A 19,042-nucleotide genomic window follows, 5' to 3' on the forward strand; every position below is an offset into this window, starting at 1 on the left:
CAGATGTGCACAGGCACAGCTTGCATTGACTCAGTCTACTTAAACATTGTCTCTCCACCCCCTCCCCTCCCCTCCCCTCTCCTGCGCCCCCCCCCCCCGCCCCTATACACACAAGTACCATGTAAAGTTATCAACGCTCTACAAATCACAGCTCTCTCCCGATGCTTGCTATGATTTGCCTGTACATATGATGAAAACTATGGATGAGCACGATGCTCCCAAAAGAGCTCATGTTCAGCCATCTATATGCAGCTGCTGCTTAGTACACTTTGATTTGTTCTCTAGATGCTGTGCTGGTATCTTCATTGCAGCTGCCTAGCCCCCTCAGTTAAAGCAAGGATTGCGGCTGACACATTTCCGAAGACACCATACTGCACTGTGAGTACCTAGTCATATCTGGTATCTTTGCTGCCGTGCAGCCTCAGTGATCCACCAAAAAGGACCCGGTGTCCCAGAAATGATTCTGAAGCTCCCATGCTACATTACGAATATCTAGTGAGTGGTGCCGCCATTCTTGTGCTAAATATTCCATGGTCAGATTTCAGGTTCTGATTTGGCATAATATGACTGCTGTTCAAAGCCCATCAAGAAGATATTAATACTGAAGTACACAGGACCAAGTGGAGGTGTTGTATGTGGAATCGTAGCGATGGTTTGCCTTTGGATCTACTCAAACGTAGGTATCAGTACTGGTAGCATAATACAGTAGCTCAAGTGTCATTGCTGATGAAGACAAACTCATACCTGCATGCCAACCATCCCGATTTGACCGGGACTGTCCCGATATCGAGGGTGGTAAAGGGCACCAAAAAGTGCATTTGTCGCATGCTTCACAGCTACATAATTATCCATGTTCATACCTAGGTATGTCATTATCCCGATCCCAGGTTTGCAAAGGTTGGTAGGTACGCAAACTTCTCTGTCGCCTATGGGTCTCAACCCTCACAGCTACATTGTACATGATTGTATGCATCGATGGTGACGTCCGGGTAAGCCTTCAAAGGATGACGAGCTAGAGGTAAACAGACATGTTTGGAGCGGGCCCCTTTATGATACTTGTACAGTGGTATACCTATTCATGTGGCTGATAGGCATGACGGCCAGTTCATGCTGGTAGAGAACAGGTCACACCAGCCTTGGACATGGGTCTGCTGCCATCTTTTCCACACCGGTCACCCTATACTACCACCCCCACCCCATCATATAATAATATAATATTATCGAGAACTACGGAAGAGCAGATCCAGAAGACTTAGTGATAATGATTATGATCTTGACCTCCCAAGAGCGTTTGACGTTTATATCACCATTCAATTTGCAGGAGTTGGAACGGCTGTGAGTCCCATAAAAACGCACCCGATAGACCAACCATGCAGTGTTGTATATCTGTGTGCCTCATTGATTGGTACATGTACATGTATGAAGAAGGGCTTTGGCTTGTATCATGGAGTCGTAAAATAGCGACTCCTTGGCAAGTATGAACCCAGGACACATGCATGATGGGTTATAGCAAGAGTGCATAAAAAAATTTTTGTTTATGGACTCTTGGTTATAGCGAAAGAAAGAAAGAAAATGCTCCCTGCAATGTAGAAAATGTTCATTTGGGAGGGTGAGGTTCGGTGAGCATCATGTACTTCAGACAGAGAGAGAGAGAGAGTGCATTCTAGATAGGTTTGTGAACAATGCTGACCATGGGTATGCTGAAGGAATGGGTGCTCCAGGGTACGTTTTGGTGCAAGTTGAAGAAGACGGTACCGTACTTCGAAAACTGTTTATAAGTACATGTACGATGTGCGCTTCGGGGTCGACGCAGTGCTTTTGCGTTTGCTACGACCCCTAATTGTTTACGCCACGCCAATAATACTGTCAATGTCGTCACCACTTGTTTGACAGGATAGTTTCATACCTGGCAAGGAGGTGCTTGACATGCCAGGTCAGGTGGGACCCAACACAGCGCAAGCATCATGCGGATTTCATCCCAGCAGGTCATTAGCAGACTGGAGACTAGAGAGATCACATTTCCAAACGAAAGGTGCACGTGATGCCTAGCCTAGGATGCATACCAAGCCTACCAAGAAATGACACCCAGGTGTCAACAGAAAGCACTTCTGGTAGCAAACCCGCTGCGACAACTCAACACTACAAGACAATACTCAATAGTACTAGTAATATGCCTATAAATACAGTACTGACACTAGTAATAGCCTATCAACCATACTCCACAGCGCTATCACTGTATCAGTATCACCGCTTTTCGTATACCAGGCAAGACATGCATGTTTATCTCTGGTTTACGTGGTGATGGGAAGTAACTATGCGCAACAGATACCCAGCGCCACACTGCATGCTGCTGTCCTGCGCTGCTTCTGCTTGGCAGCGCTAACCTGACAGCGTAATCATTGCCGTAGACCTACCACGACTGCATCAGCATAGCCATGATTGACTTTGTACGTGGACTCCGAGAATGTATCATTGTATGTTAGGGAATGGTACCACGCCTACAACACCAGACCACCATGACTGCATGAGACATGCTGGAAGCATGCATGACATTTTTGGGAGGACGTTTTTTACTCGAAAGAGAATCTGCAACAAATGTTCGTGGTAGGTGTTTCCTTGAAAGGGGACGATGCAGTATTGAGCGGAGAGCACTAAAAACAGAACCGCTTACCTACACGGAAAGTTGAACCGCTTACCTATTTTCATTGGGGTCGTCCAGGCGGGTTCTTCAGCTGAAAGGGCAAGCTCGCCTCAGTGTTCCCTGTTCTCGGTTGTTTGAAGCTCTGACTTCAGTAGCAACATACTTGTACAATGCCGAACGCTGGAATGCTTGATCACGATGCGCTGCAGAAGTCGCATCCGCTCGCACCGCCAGCGTGGATGCCCTCGTGGCCCACGCGGGGCTTCGGATATCGCATGCAGTCGGCCAGACCTCGCCGCCACACTGTGCAAACACCCAGCGGCTTCGGACAGAGCGGATTCTCACGCCACCTCACCGGCAGCAACAAGCAACAACAGCAGCAACAGAACTCGGAGCAACAACAGCAAGCGTCGACTTCGGGTGCTGATGCGGCGGACGTGTCCGGCACAATGGACGAGGTGACAACTCCGAGGCGGCGGCCGTTCTCCGCACCTGCTGAGCTGCAAGCGGCTGGCGGTGACTCACCATCGGTGCTGCCTATCACACCGTTCACCACCCGGCTGCTGACCATCAGCGACAACGACGAGCAGAAGTCGGACATGAGCAGCGCGCTGTGGACGTCGGCGTGCGGGCAGCGGCGACTCAAGGGGCCCAACGACGTCAAAGCGCCATTCCACACCATGCAGAAGGTCACATGCGGAAACTACTTCTCCCGGAGCACCGACCATCGCATGGTGAAGTTCGGAATTCAGCCGGTCAACACACCACGCTGGAGGTCAGAGGGCAAACGCCGAGCTTGATACTAGTAGTTGAAAGCAACTTCAGAGTAGTTTTTTTAGTAGCTGAATCATAAAAGTAATGAGTTTGATGACAAATGTTACTTGACATGCTTCATGGCATGAATTTGAGACGATAATTGAATTGCCCCATACTGTAATACATAATGAGGAATGTTGTCTGAAGGTTGACTTTTGTACATAACTTCAGTCCATACTAACTGTCTTGTCATTGTATATGGGCATGGTGGCACAATGACTCACGGCAAGGTTACAGAGGTGGCACAGGCAATTCATGTTTAGGCTTTTCGCTAAAACGAGAGTCTCTACCACATGCCGCCGTGAATGAAGTCCCAGCCAACTAGTCAATGGTCACTGCTGCAATGTTTGCCTGGCCTGATTTCATTTCCTTTTCCGATATTGCATTATTGGTTTGTGCGTGCTAGCAAGAGGACGTACAAAGCAGGGAGTAGTAAAATATTTACTACTCCCTGGTACAAAGTAACCTCCATTGTAATACTAGTACTAAGTTCTTGATGCCAGCAAGCGCAGATCTGGTCGTCAGAAGCAGCTGAATTATAGGTTCTTTGCAGTCACTGAAATGCCAACAGCAAAAAAACCGACATAGGCTAGTATAATACTTGAGTTTGGTAGATCAAGGAGCACACTGGCCAAGTAGTCGGTCAATACAATCATTGAACATGGTGCACCTCTTGCATGTACATGTACATGATTGTACATGATATCTCACAATGCGACGGACTGTAATCGCCTATGCCATGCCACAGTGCTGGCTGGGATTTTCTCACTGCAAACTTTGCTGTGAGTCTTGTGACTGCCTTGAACGGGACATGTCTAAAATCTCAATTTCATCCGGATCACGAGTTAACGGTTTAGTCTAGCTCTTTGAAGGTAATTCATTATCTAGCTGTTTGTTTCTTCATTTTAATATAATTGTTCTTATGAATCTGAGTGCAATGTACAAGTATGTGTACAAGTCATGTATGTACGCATGCTAGTACTGCGTGGATGCCGGTGATGATTCCTGATTCTGGAATTCCCTGTACTGGTCCAGTTCCTAAACGAGTATTCACTGGCTACCGGTCATGTTGTCATTAGCCTTGTTATCACTGTGTCGATCTTGCTGAAGGCAGCCCGGAGGATGATTGCTTATTACAATCGTAATGACATTAGCAGGCTGTGTGTAAGAGTTTCGCCGATCGAGTTCAATCCGGGTTGACTCAACGCGGACCGAACATTCTCGCATCCTTACATTCTTGCATGTACATACATGTATGGATTTACAGGAAGTGTGAGTTACGAAGTCTGAAGAAAATGTTGAACGGCCTCTGCTGGGATGACGACTACACCATGGCTCAGTGGTTAAAGCATCGCTGGCTACAAGCGAGGGTCCCTGGTTCGAGTCCTGGTGGTGACAGTCCATTTTTTCTTCAGACTTTTCCCGTTTGTCTCTTTCCCTCAAACCAACATGTACATGCAAGTATACGCAGCCCGGTGAAGCGTGACAGGCACGGTTGCTGAGGAATAGCCCTTGGCGGATTATGCTCCGTGAATTGCTGAATTATTATTATTATTATTATTATGAAATGACCCAAAGGCAATGTGCCTATCGAGGGGTTCATTTGATTGAAAGAACAGTAGATGTAGATGTATGTACAAAGAGAAGTAGGGATTGATGAGGAGAGAAATGGGGAAAATCAACTGCAAGGTGGCGGAATTCCGTTGATTGCATAAGCATAGTCAGCTGTAAATTTCCTGAGGGCAGCTTTGAACTTATAGAGCGAGGCTTCCGATGTTTCAATTATGCTTTCCATTATGCCCAAATTATGCCAGTGATTATGCCAGCAAAGCTACATTATGTTGACTTGAAATTATGCCAGTGATGGTGCTATACTGTACCCTTGCACTCTTGTTGCACTTTCAAACGCAATGTTACAACGACTCTGGCACCATGACAGCACGGCTTATGGGGGGGGGGTAACATTCACCAGGCTATTTCCTGTCACATGCCTAAATATGCCTTCTTCAGCCAGCATGGTAAGGTTATGCCGACCGTCTTGCCCCATCATGACCAGGTGCAGCCTCACCGAGTCGTATCAAGTCACTCATGCGGTTATTGCATGTGCGCATTGTGCACGTGAGGTACTGTGTACTACATATAGTCTGTACATAATCATTGTACAATGACTTGTAGGTCTACTGCAATGACGTCAATATGACGTTATCTGAGGTTTTCACGTTGAGGTTTTTTTTTGAATGACACTGGAAAGCAAGTCAAATAATAATTTTTCAAAAATGCAAACAGAAGTCTCTCCTTCCATCTCATATCCTTTTGTAGATCTTGCTTCAGTGTCCTTCACCTTTCAGTACGAACTATCTCTTGCTGTATACATTCACCGAAGTAGCTTTCAAACTTGCTGGGAGGTTTTTCCTCGTCTCCTGCCACAATGACAAGCAGTATCGATGATGTCCTTGGTGCGTATCTGGGAGCAGTTGAGGACTACTTCCGCCTGAAGGGAGAGCTAGAGGACGTTATGAAGCAGGTTGGTTCGCCACCTTTGTTTTTCGGGTTGTTCCGGATATGCAATGTGTGAGAGATGTGTAAATAATTGCAGTCCAGCGATTATTTTTGGGCCATTAGCATTGCCATTGGTGTCATGACGTTATTGAGAGTGCACGTTTTTTGCGCAACGCCGAGTGCGTATTCATCATACTGTACTAGTACATGTGCATCTGCACAGCTTTACTGGTATCTGGGTAAGAACAGCAGATTGTGATGGGCTGTGTACAATTGAAGTAAATTTTATCTTGTTACAAAACTTAGCCGTAGCAGTCACGAGATCGCCAAATGGGAGTGTATGTTGGGGTTACGACAAGAACTAACTGTTGATATCGCATAGTCTGTGGCCATGCAGTCGAATTCTAACAAACTGTTCTCTCATCTCAGTATGGGAGCCGACGTTCGAGAAACTGCACATAATTTGGAACATTCAGATGAACTGCTGCTTTGTCACAGTTTTCTTTATAAAGGTTTTGTGAGTCCATGGCGACGGTTTCTATGCGTTTCTCTCTCTCTCTATCTATCTCTATCTCTCTCTCTCTCTCTCTCTCTCTCTCTCTCTCTCTCTCTCTCTCTCTCTCTCTCTCTCTCTCTCCCCCACCCCCCCCCACACACACACGGACGCACGGACACACACACACACACACACACACACACACACACACACACACACACACACACACACACACACACACATACACACACACACACACACACACACACACACACACACACACACACACACACACATATGCCAACCCATTCATTCACGTCCACGGCCTCGCATATCTTGCAGGGCTACATGGATATATCGAAGGCACGCTACATCATGGGAGTGACATCTGTGTCACCATATCAGTACGACAATGACATGACGGCCACGGCTGTCGTCACTGTGTAAGTCTGGTTCCTGGGGAACATCTCGTATAATTGGGCACTCATTGCTACTACCGTACTGGCAATATATATGGTCGCAGTGAGGCCATGAAGCGTTACATTGGCACATGTTTACCGCACGCAGGGCGTTACATGCAAAGTCGCACAGGAGCCGTTACACAGGTTTCTATATTGCCGCAGTCCTTTTTTTGCTATTGCAGGACTTCCTGCTGCGTCCAGTTTTGAACTTTTCACCACGCGGTACACGTGCTTTCACAGTTTTCAGCCTTTTTTGCAATGAAAAGATCGCCGCACCCCGCCGGACGCGCGTTACGAACGCAACGAAAATTTGTCGCACTAGCCTGGTCGCGCGTTACGCCGCACCCCCTGCGTTACGCGTTACGCGGCAACATATATTGCCAGTACGGTAGTGTGTGTCAGAAATCTTAACTTCACTTAGGGGCCTTCCGTAAATACCGATACTGTAAAACATGTAATTTTCGGTGTAACTTTAAATTCAGTGATTTCGGTAGAGAAACCAGGCACCTAAATTTAAATTACACCTAAAGGCATTAGAATATGCACTGTATGTGAAGGGAACGCTGGTCACCTAATTCTAAATTACACCTGAAACCTGGCAGGTCCCTGGCACCGAAATTTTAATGCACCTAAAATTACATATTTTACAGTACAGTCAACTTCGCTTATAACGACACTCGGCGGGGCATCAAAAAGGTGTCGTTATTCGCGAAGTGTCGTTATACCCGAAGTCTCATTATATGTACTACAGTGGGATGGGACTTTGCTCTGGGCATGGAAATTCTGTCGTTATTCGTGAATTGTCGTTATATCCGCAGTCGTTATTAGCGAAGTTGACTGTATTTATTTAGAAACGGAAACTAGTCGTTTCTCTTCAACCCCCCTCCCTGAGAAACGAACACATACAAATGCTACATATATGTAGTATCGATATTTTTGGTCTTTTTTTCTGGACATGCTCAACATGCAAAATGTACATCGATATTTTTCGAGAAACGAACAGGTGCTCAACCCCCTCCCCCCCCCCCCCCCAAACGACTAGTTTTCGTTTCTAAATAAATATCTATATTTACGGATGGCCCCTTATCCAAACTTCACTTCTTTAAACTCGTCAAATCCAACCTCTTTCACCAGCCTAGCCACGGATCTCAGGAAGAATTGTAGTGTACAGGTCTACAACACGAATGTTTAGGTCGCAATATGCAACGCTGCTTACTCATGTATTAGTAGGATGTAAGGGAAGGCAAGCAGGTCACTTGAAACACAGGAGTCACCTAGTTAGGCCATCATTTTTTATATCTATGTTTCGCGTCGTCCGCACGCATACGTTTTGATTTTTTTCGGAAAAAAAATCGAACATGCACAGTGAGTGTACGATCGTGCGAGTCATCAGTGTGGACTGGTTGCATACAGCGAAGCTGGGATTCAGAATTGGCCTCGAGGCCAGCATTGATAGATCGTTTGTTCTGCATCTGCGAGCAGAATTCTTTGAGCTTACACCAGACCGCATCGATCGCCTCAAGCTGAGAGGATGCGTCGTTTCGGAGCTCTTTGCACCGCTGCTGACGGCTGAGTACAATAATGCAGCGAAGCATGGGCACCAACGGTTGCCTCCTCTGTCCAAAGCGAATATTTCCTCTTGCTGATAACCCAGATTTGTGCTTCGATGTACGATTTTTCTTTTGAATGTACACCATGCACGAGCTATTGACAATAGTCAATAGGCTATGTAGTATGTACAGTGCTATACACCTCTGATGAGCCTTTTTTATTATTTTGCAACTTTTTATTTCTTTCCACCTCTCGCATATGATTCTGGAAGTTGAACTGACGCGAAACATAGATATAAAAAATGATGGCCTTATGTCATTACAGTCCGCATCTTTGTGGCCTTATATAGTATCACAGCTGAAAAATATGCGTGCTGGAAAGTCACCGGAATTTAAGAACGTGCCAGGCCGGAAGCGAAGATTTGCTTTGAGAACAAGAACAGTGTGTGTGTTTTCATGTAACACTGCATGCATAGTGTACCTGTACGGGTATGCATGCATGCATGCACCAGCACAGAATAGGAATGAAGACACCTGGAATCCGTGCAAATAGGAACATCGCTAGCCTGGAGCGGCGAACCCATCTCCGGTGTTACTGTATGCCACTTTGTTGTTGTTGCAGAGATAGCAGTAACAGCGTGGACAATGTTAGCTTTGCAATTGACCGTCACGGCAAGGCAAGTGGAGGTGCTGGCCAGGACCAGGATCTCTCGTCGGTGCGTGACAGCACGGAAACTGGTGTGCGCCGCCGTCACAAAGGCCAAGCGCCATCGGCCGAGGCAGACGGTGAGCCCGCAGATGAGCAAGAGCAATCACAGGAGAGCAGCGCCGAGGCAGCGCAGGCGCACGCCAGGTCGTCCGACCCGCTCCGTTGGTTCGGGGTGCTGGTCCCTCCATCACTGCGCTCCGCTCAGACATGCTTTGTAGATGGTGAGTACGCGTGTGCTCTTCATTTCTTCTTTTTGTTTTAAGATAAAGAAAGAGAAGAGAAGCGAAGGCAAGAAGGCAGCAATGCCTGTACCTTTGGTGTGAAGGCAAGAAGGCAGCAATGCCTGTACCTATGGTGTGAAGGCAAGAAGGCAGCAATGCCTGTACCTATGGTGTGATGGCAAGAAGGCAGCAATGCCTGTACCTATGGTGTGATGGCAAGAAGGCAGCAATGCCTGTACCTATGGTGTGAAGGCAAGAAGGCAGCAATGCCTGTACCTATGGTGTGAAGGCAAGAAGGCAGCAATGCCTGTACCTATGGTGTGAAGGCAAGAAGGCAGCAATGCCTGTACCTATGGTGTGAAGGCAAGAAGGCAGCAATGCCTGTACCTATGGTGTGAAGGCAAGAAGGCAGCAATGCCTGTACCTATGGTGTGAAGGCAAGAAGGCAGCAATGCCTGTACCTATGGTGTGAAGGCAAGAAGGCAGCAATGCCTGTACCTATGGTGTGAAGGCAAGAAGGCAGCAATGCCTGTACCTATGGTGTGAAGGCAAGAAGGCAGCAATGCCTGTACCTATGGTGTGAAGGCAAGAAGGCAGCAATGCCTGTACCTATGGTGTGAAGGCAAGAAGGCAGCAATGCCTGTACCTATGGTGTGAAGGCAAGAAGGCAGCAATGCCTGTACCTATGGTGTGAAGGCAAGGCAGCAATGCCTGTACCTATGGTGTGAAGGCAAGAAGGCAGCAATGCCTGTACCTATGGTGTGAAGGCAAGAAGGCAGCAATGCCTGTACCTATGGTGTGAAGGCAAGAAGGCAGCAATGCCTGTACCTATGGTGTGAAGGAACATAAAGATAACACATCATAACGTAACATAGATCAGATCCACCAGCCAAAGGCCAAAGGCCAAGATCCTATCTGCTGCATTTGTACAACTCTTGTGCCTGGCCACAAGTCGCGAATTGGCAGTGGGCCACATCATGGTTGGAAAAGTCCACCTCCTTCCAACTGGGACTTGGCGCTTGACATTGACATCTCTGGTTTCTCAGCTGTGGTCTTAGACCAGCTCACTGTGCCTACCTGCGTTTAGGAGCTGCATCCGACACCTAGTCATGTGGTGGTGGTGACCCATGGAAGCAGAACGGTATCTCATCACTTTCCCCGTACATGTACAGTCAGACCTCGCTTATCCAGTCCTCGTTTATCCGGATCCCTCGCCATCCGGAAGAAAATCGTTGGTTACCAATGTTCAGCATATGCCATGCTTACATACAGTATGTGTGTTCGATTATCCGGTTCCCTCGCCTATCCGGATATTTTTTATGGAAAACGGATGTGTGCGGTTATGCGAGGTCTGGCTGTACGTGGTTCTGTGTTAAATCTACGCCTCGACTGACGTATGTATGCCCACGATACGGGTGTGACCACTAAATTCGAAAGTAAGTACGTACTTATTTACAGATTTTTTATGGTATTCCGAAGGTGTATCTACGGCCGGGGATGATGTGCTGAGGCCCACCTTGACGTTAAGTCCTGTGTTTGTGTATGTGCATACGTGTGTGTGCACGTGTGTGTGTGTGTCTCTCTCTCTCTCTGTGTCTGTCGGTGTGCATGCATGTGTATATTTTACAGCGTTAGGCAGAGCAGCTCAGTTGGCAACACTGCAAGCCAAGTGTGATCGGCTTCGACACCAGTATCTTGCCGAGAAGGCCGACAGTTGTAGCAGCTAGGTTGGTCAATCTGAAAGGCGAACGTGTCACTAGTCCGTGCAGTGTATGCTTGTGAGTGCTGCCAGAACATGCAGGTCTCGCACGCGCTGGCTGTGGTCCCTTTGCTACTGCTGTTGTGCTGGCTTTGCCGCAGCATAGCAGTGCAATCACCATGTGGCCTAGGGTTTTACAGTGCTCGACGCGGCTGTTCAGCTCCCTTCGCTGTGCGATATATTTGCGGAGTGTAGAAGCGGCTGCTCCACCGGGGTTGCTTTTGTATTCTTGGCAAGCCATTACGTGGGTGAATGCGGATTCCAATGCTGGCGGCAATACTGGTAGCCTGATCTCTGGTGTACCACACTACCCGGTGATGTTTGCGAGTGCTTGCGGAAAGCCCTTTGCTAGTATTTCTTTTCTTCCTTCTTCACACGTCTCTGCACACATCAGTGCTTCTTTTAGGTATTATTAGAGGGAGAGAGGGTATTGTGGCAATTTTAATTTAATAACATATACTTCGAACTGTTTTTCCTCAGATTTCATCGACTAGCAGTATTAGTAAAGAGTGGCTTCTCGAGTTGTTTTGCTCGACCAGACTAAACCCGAACATCTCTTTTACATGAAAGAACATGTCACTCATTATTCCAGTGATGATCATGTTTGAACAATCGTACTTCTTAGATAAGTACGTTCAGAAAGTGGTGAATCATTTTCAACATCATTGATAAAAGATTTTTCATCTAAAGAGTGAATAGCAACTAAATAGAGCGGTTGTCAGTTGACAAACCCCCTTTTTATTTAGATTAGTACGCTATTATATTTTTATCCAGTGAAAGACGAGGTGGACTTCATCAAGCTCGTTAATTTCTCAACTACACCGTACCTTTGATAGAGTGCTGAAACCAAGTGCAATAACTCCACCATCAGGGGTATGCAACTTTGCGTATGGGTCTCCTATAGTAAACCATAGTAAACACTCACATCACATGTTCCAAGTACATTTCGTACTAGTTGTACCAAGACTAGAGTAAAATAAGCTGCCAGGGAACTTTAATATGTACTCTTGGTTGTTGGTACTAGGGCAAGGGTGAGCGTAGTCCGGATATCTGCCATGATCCCTAATTATGCTCATGACTTGCATAAGCTGAGTGGATTTTCTTTCAGAAGTGCTATTTTTACCACTCCACTGGGCGAGAGGGTACAACGTGAACACTGCATTATTAATATTATGGTGTGAGTTTCTGTCATCAAAGAACTCCATAGCAAACCCAGTGTGTACATTTGTATGGTCTGAGATATGGGCAGTGCTCGCCGGGCCCCAGCCTGGTATACAGAATAGGGGAGTTTTACTGTAATGCACTTGTGCCCGTATACGAGTGGAAGCATACAATGCCATGACTTGATTGAATTAACTTTCAAGCATGGAAATTTGAAGAGTGTGGTAGACAACTTGATGCATATTCTGAATGGTTTGACTAAAACAAAAAAGCATATGCTAACGTGTGCTGTAATCCACGAGTGGAGCAATGTATGCTTGATCACTACCCTTGCTGGATAAAACTGGCCAAGAAAAGCCACGGTAAAGTATTTGTAATAACATCACCGCGCTCCTAGATCTTGTACAGTAGGGCCGTACAAACGAGGTTCAAATAAATTGAAATAATATATGCAAAAAACAGCGCAGCACTGATGTCAGAAATGCTGTTATAGTGGTGAGCAGGTGGCCAGAGGAAAGATGGACAATGCAGGTAGTCAGAAATAAAGTTGAACGGCTATCCCAGCTGCAATAGGTTGTGTACAAGATGATTCATGTATGTACATCGATGGCACATTACAGCACCAAGAATTATTTTCTAGACAAGATTCACAACAAAAGAATAAAATTAATGCATTCAAGGCTACCACGGGGGGGGGGGGGGGGGGGGGAGAGAACACAGAACAAAACAAATTTGGAATTGGCAACGCAGTACAGTCCTCATATTGAACTCAGTGCTGCCCCACAAATCGAGTAGAACTCTTGCTGGATACTTGGTGGCACACGCCGGCTCGTCGAGTACAGCAGATAAAACTGTTCAAGTGCATGTATCGGCATTGGCGGGCAGGTTTGTGCCCACTACGAGTGCAAACACACCAACTTCTCTGCAAACACAAACATGTACACACACACACATACACACCACACCAACCCCCCCCCCCCCCCCACACACACACACACACACACGTGCGCGCACGCGTGCAGAGACACACATGGATTGCGAGAAGACGTGCCCAACGAGTAGCTGAAACTTCGCGTGATCACTTGCAGAATTTCTCCCAGACCATGACTAACGTTAAACCACTGTCACGGTCTTGTGGAAGAGGGTGTCACTTCTTGCGCAGATCTCGGACACGTTGCAGTGTTTCGTATGCTTCCTGTAATTTCATGAATTTCTCACTGGCGTTCGCATCGCGGTTGCGATCCGGGTGATACAGCTTTGCCATCTTGCGGTAGGCTGCCTTGATCTCGGCATCGGTTGCGTTTTCCGACAGCCCCAGTTCCAGCAGAGCACGCTGCTGACCATCTACATCAAACACATCCTTGAACTTGCTGAAGAAGCGCTCCCAGCGGTCGTGGTTCTCGCGATCGTACTCCGTCTCCTCTCTTGTGGCCTCCTCGTATATCTTGCCAAACGACTCCCACGTCTGATCCCATGCGGGTGAGTTGTAGAAGTTCTTGAGCGCGTCGAACAGCTTGATTTGCTGGCCCTCCTCGTTCGTCACTTCCGCATTGAACAGCAGCACACCTCCCATCACGGCGCCGTAGATCGATAAGCCAAGAAGCAGCACCGTGAATCTCTTGCAGGCGCTGCTCTTGGATGCGCGCCGTGCCGTGAACCTGTCCAGTGGCTTTCGGTACCGGCCCAGCACCAGGCCAATCGTCACAGCAACCAACGACAGCAGTTGATCATTCTCGGCCATACCCGTGAAGAGTAGCACAAAGGAGGCGACAAGGGACGTGCCGAACACAGGCACGGCCGCAATCTCCGTCACTCCGATGTTGCCGACCAGCCACACTGCCGAGCCGACACCCAGTGCCTCCAGCACAGCCATGATGACGTCGATGTGTTCCAAATCCAGCGGGACACAGTGATTAGCCATCGATAGATAAAGGGTAGCAGTGAGGTAGAGCAGCACAGCACGACTGAAGCACTCTACGCTGCACGCTAGCAGCGGACACCGACTGTACCCCTGCTTCGCCCTCTTGCGCCACACGTACTGAGTCTCCAAGTTCTCGTTTGCCTCGGCGACGTACTGAGGTAGAAAGCACGTGTCCATCAAAATCCCCAGGCCGAATCGGCCAAACGTTGTAACAGACACGAACGTATGAAAATCACGTCCAAGGTAGAACAGATGTCCGCTGCACCATCCGAAGAAAAGGTAGTGCAAATACGCCGAAAACAGGCTCTTTCTCTGCTCTTTCTCGAGCGGTGTGTTGCTGTTCCGAGATATTTCATGATTCAAATGATCATCCACACTGCTTCCCTCCGCTAAATCTGCTTCATTGCCGTTGCTTCTCGCTGCCGACCTTCGTCTTGGACTAGACTCCGCCATCACCGCAGCAACTACACACAGGTCAGAACTTACTACTCTTGTAGGCTGCTTCTCGATTTGCTAGCGTTTCTTGCAAAGAGTACAGAAACATTTAGCAAAAGCAAACTACTTTCTCGCTTCGCTGTAAGGAGTCATGTGGCCAGTGTGGGGGGGGAACAGGTTTCAGAAGTGCTTCTGCCTACGTGTGCCAAGCCGAAATGACAACGGGGAAGTACCTTCAACGTTCATGAATGAACCCATGTACATGCGATCGTTATCTTGGTTACGTCATCATCATGACTACATGCAGCTTCATGCATTAGCCATCACCACATGCACCCTACACGGCTGTTAGCTGCACATCGCGGCAACTTAGTTTTCTGCACGTGAACCATGAAAAATCAATGCATGCTCATGCATGTTCATGCATAACCAGTCAGCTGGCCTGCTCGCCCACGCATTTGACAGGTAACAATTCCATCAAATTTGAGATATCGCTTCGTTCTAAGTCTCAAAACAGTTCTAAAGTCACCAAACCACGCTGGTAATCGATGGCTATTCAATGTTAACATCTTCAGGAAGACTTCAGCCGTTTCCTGAGAGTTTGGGCATCGTTGCCGTTATTTTTCACGGTGTTCTTCTTCCTCCTGTCTGGAGCTGCAATTGCATCCTGGAATTATTTGAAAGGTATTTCGTGCGGGCTGTGGCGGGTTCCAACAGGCATAAACTGACATCGCTATAGGATAACTGGTAACTTTCACCCTTCAAGGAGGTAGAGCAATGAGAATTTTTTTGTGGCGGTCGTCCAATTTTTGTGGCGGTCGTGGCTGTATTTGTGCACTTCCAAGGCTTTCATTCTGCCTGATACTACTCTCTACTGTATGGGAATCGTTGTTTAGGCACATGTAGCTGTCTTATTTGGTAGATCTGCTGTTTTCAATCACTTGGGACACTTTGTCTAGCCTATTTGTCCTTCGTTCGTGCCATCTATCAGTTTTTGTGGGGTGCCTTGACCTGTATTTGTGAAGTTCTCGTAGTAAAGACCCTAATTCTTGACTGGGGTCACGTCTTGAATTGAATTTGCTGGGCGAGCCCTCGTTCACGCAGTCGTCCTTATCGTAATAGTCAATATCTGCTTCCTGGACGGACTAGCGGCTAGAACAGGGATGACCAAATGGTCCAAGTGTGTACTAGTACACGATTATTTTTTCCATCATCGTGAAATGAGCGTTGTGGAATTGCAGTCGTCTGCCTTTGGCACTGAGGACATGAGGAGAGTTGATTGTTACTTCTGCGCAGCAATGAAGAAATCATCAGCTCTCTTTGTTCTAATTATTGAGAGGACATACCGGCATCGCAATCAAGTAAAGATTAGGCAAATCTCGCCAACCTCCGAAGAGAGTCGAAGATATCTTCCCCAAATGTCACGATCTTTGTGAGTTGCATTTGCGTGCGTACATGACTCAAGTCACGGACCACGGCACGTGCGCGGTTACCATGCCATCTCGAACCGACGCCATCTTTCTAAGTTGCCGCTTCTTGACAGCCGTGCCTAGGCCCTGGCCTGCACTGTACTAACCATGGAAACCTTGTTTTGACTTTTAGTTTTACTTATACTATTAATTTTTTGAGTTTTGTTGAAACACTAGAGAGGTTAAGGTGGCAGTCTGGGTTCAGAGGGTCAAAAAACAAAGTTTCGATTTTCTGTATTTTTTCACTGGCAGCGTCTTGTGTATGGTCCAAAGGGTTTATCCTGAAAATTTGAGCGTAATCGGGTGCTTCCTTCCGGAGATATAGCCGCACAAAGTCTGCACAATTGTTTTTGAAATACTGAAATATCAGCAAATTTCTACAAAATTTAGGTTTGCACACTATTCCGATTTTTACCGTCAATCTTTGAGCGATTTCATTAAAATTTTCTGGAGCGACTCCTGGTACTCCTCTGCGCTGCAGACTGACAGCCGCGCACGATCTTTGTCACCATGGCAACCAAGATAACTTTTGCGCATGCGCAAATTCAAAAAAATTCAAATTTCGACTCTCATGATCTCAGCTGATCGCTCTGCTGTTGAAACTAGTTACTTTTGGAGTAATTGTTTTGGAGTAATTGTTTCTTGGAGCTAACCCCTTCGTTGGCTACTATGGGGAAGTCTAGAGCCAAGGGAAAGCCCGGACGATCTAAGAAAAGGAAAAGAACGTTCTATGGAGTGTCTCAGGCGCCGAAGGCTCCCTCTGGTGAAATTTCGCCTGCAAAACAAATTCCTGACTTGCCACTGTCTGATGACGACCTTGAAGTGTCAGCTGAAGCCACGTCTTCAAACAGCGATAGTGATGGAAGTGGCGGTGAAGTCGACAGCAGTTCCTCCGACAGTGACTTGGATGAAGAGTGTGAGGAAGGGGCGCATGGATTTCGCCTGATTGATCTCGAGTGCCTTCAGCAGCTTTTGTCAGCTGCAGTTTGTTGCAGTGGCTGTAATGGCGCAGTCACGATCAGCGAATCGCAACGGGGAGGCCTTGCATCATGCCTGGAGCTTTCCTGTGTTAACTGCGGCGACATAGCAAGCGAATTTATGTCCAAGAAGTTCAATCGGGTCTGGGAGGTGAACAGACGAGCAGTATTCGGAATGCGACTGATTGGCCGTGGACGTCAATCAATGGTAAAGCTGGCGGGTGCACTGAATATGCCATCACCTATGAGTCGGTCGACATTTTACAGCCATGCTAAAGGCCTGCATTCCGCGTCCAAGAGCGTCGCTGAGCGTAGCATGACTGAGGCAGCTGAGAAAGCAGTGTCCGCAGCAGATGGGGGTAGCGATATCGCTGCTTCCTATGACGGTACCTGGATGCGCCGAGGATTCGCATCGCTCTTCGGAGCCTTCACTATAATTGCATATGATGTCGGCAAAGTGGTGGACTGCGAAGTGCTTTCAAAGTTTTGCCACAAGTGCACGCACTTGGCGTCTAGAAAAGAGAAGGGAGAGCTAACCAAAGATGACTATGATCGACAGATTGCCGAACACGATTGCTCAGTCAACACCACTGTATCAGCTCCTGCCATGGAGAGTGCAGCCGCCAAGACTCTGTGGGCCAGGTCCTTTGAGAGCCGCAAGCTGAGGTACACCACCTACATTGGTGATGGAGATACCAAGAGTTTTAAGGCTGTGCGTGACGCTTGTCCGTATGGGCCCGAGGTGCCTGTAGTCAAGGAGGAATGTGTCGGCCACGTTCAAAAACGCATCGGTACCAGCCTAAGAAAGCTGAAGAAAAACCTTGCGGGCAAGAAGCTTGCTGATGGGCGCACTATAGGCGGACGTGGTCGCCTCACGGATGCCATGATCGACAAGCTGCAAGCCTACTATGGCATGGCTGTGCGGAACAACAGCGGAGACTTGCAAGCCATGGCCAGGGCCATATGGGCATCCCTCATGCATCGTGCATCCAGCGACAGTTAACCTCAGCACCAGTATTGTCCGCCTGGAATTAACAGCTGGTGTAGATGGCAGCAGCAACAGGCAGGTGGTGATGTCTACGCCCACCACAATATCCTGCCAGAGGCAGTATGGAAGGAACTGAAGCCGGTCTACATTCGGTTGTCCGACCGGAGTTTGCTCGAGCGCTGCCAGAAGGGTGCTACGCAGAATCGCAACGAAGCGTTCAATGGACTCGTGTGGCAGTTGTGTCCAAAGACAGGCTTTGCATCCGCTCCCACTGTCCAGATGTGCGTCTACCTGGCCGTGGCCTGGTTCAATGATGGAGGTGTGGCAGTGAAACGCGTTCTGGACGAGATGGGCCTCCCTACTGGACACCATACGACACGTCTCATCAAGCTGCTAGACCGTGAGAGACAGGCACATGCTGCCAGAAAGAAGTCAGAAGAAGGGAAGAGGTCACGAAAGAAGCGAAGGAGGATCAGGAAAGGCATCCAGGATGAGCAGCAAGAGGAAGAAGGTTTGACATATGAAGCTGGTGGCTTCGACTAAGTTCTAGTAAGTTCTAGTTGGACAGACATACCTCCATCTGTACTTGCACAGAGCACTTTTTTTCTCCATTTTCCACTGAGTCCCGTACCTCTTAGACAGCGTAGCGAAGAACCTGTAAGTCACAGACCCCATAAACCATACATTTTTGGAAACTGTGAGCATTTATCAAGGTGCTAAGTGTCATGGATTTTTATATTTGTCTAGTAGCTTTGAGTAAAGTGCTACTGATCGAGGACCTAAATTTTGCGCGATTGCATGATTTTTGTTTGACAGCTTGAGTACTTTGTTCTGAATATGATTTCAAAATTCCGCTCCACTTAGCACCTAGGTATATGTGAAGGAAATCCTGTGGAGCACTCAGTTTCTACCCAGCTTCTTTCTGCGTTTGCATATTGC

The 19,042-nt window shown here is 47.6% G+C and overlaps 3 protein-coding genes across 3 annotated transcripts; 2 read left to right on the forward strand and 1 right to left on the reverse strand.

Annotated features, from left to right (window-relative positions):
• Window positions 1-2,573: 2,573 nt before the first annotated feature.
• LOC135818181 (uncharacterized) lies at window positions 2,574-4,389 on the forward strand. Its single transcript, XM_065331529.1, has one exon. The coding sequence runs from the start codon at window positions 2,812-2,814 to the stop codon at window positions 3,439-3,441; it is 630 nt and encodes a 209-aa protein (XP_065187601.1). The 5' UTR covers window positions 2,574-2,811; the 3' UTR covers window positions 3,442-4,389.
• A 1,344-nt stretch (window positions 4,390-5,733) lies between these two features.
• Window positions 5,734-11,968, forward strand: LOC135818174 (coiled-coil domain-containing protein 115-like). The gene is made up of 4 exons (XM_065331519.1): window positions 5,734-5,981; window positions 6,795-6,895; window positions 9,086-9,393; window positions 11,023-11,968. Exons 1-4 carry the CDS (start codon window positions 5,886-5,888, stop codon window positions 11,118-11,120), a joined length of 603 nt encoding a protein of 200 aa, XP_065187591.1. The 5' UTR covers window positions 5,734-5,885; the 3' UTR covers window positions 11,121-11,968.
• Window positions 11,969-12,491: 523 nt separating this feature from the next.
• On the reverse strand, window positions 12,492-14,823 carry LOC135818173 (dnaJ homolog subfamily C member 22-like). The gene has a single exon (XM_065331518.1). The coding sequence runs from the start codon at window positions 14,685-14,687 to the stop codon at window positions 13,461-13,463; it is 1,227 nt and encodes a 408-aa protein (XP_065187590.1). The 5' UTR covers window positions 14,688-14,823; the 3' UTR covers window positions 12,492-13,460.
• Between the last annotated feature and the right edge of the window lie 4,219 nt (window positions 14,824-19,042).

Source organism: Sycon ciliatum, chromosome 5 (assembly GCF_964019385.1).
Source record: "Sycon ciliatum chromosome 5, ocSycCili1.1, whole genome shotgun sequence".
NCBI classification, from domain to species: domain Eukaryota; kingdom Metazoa; phylum Porifera; class Calcarea; order Leucosolenida; family Sycettidae; genus Sycon; species Sycon ciliatum.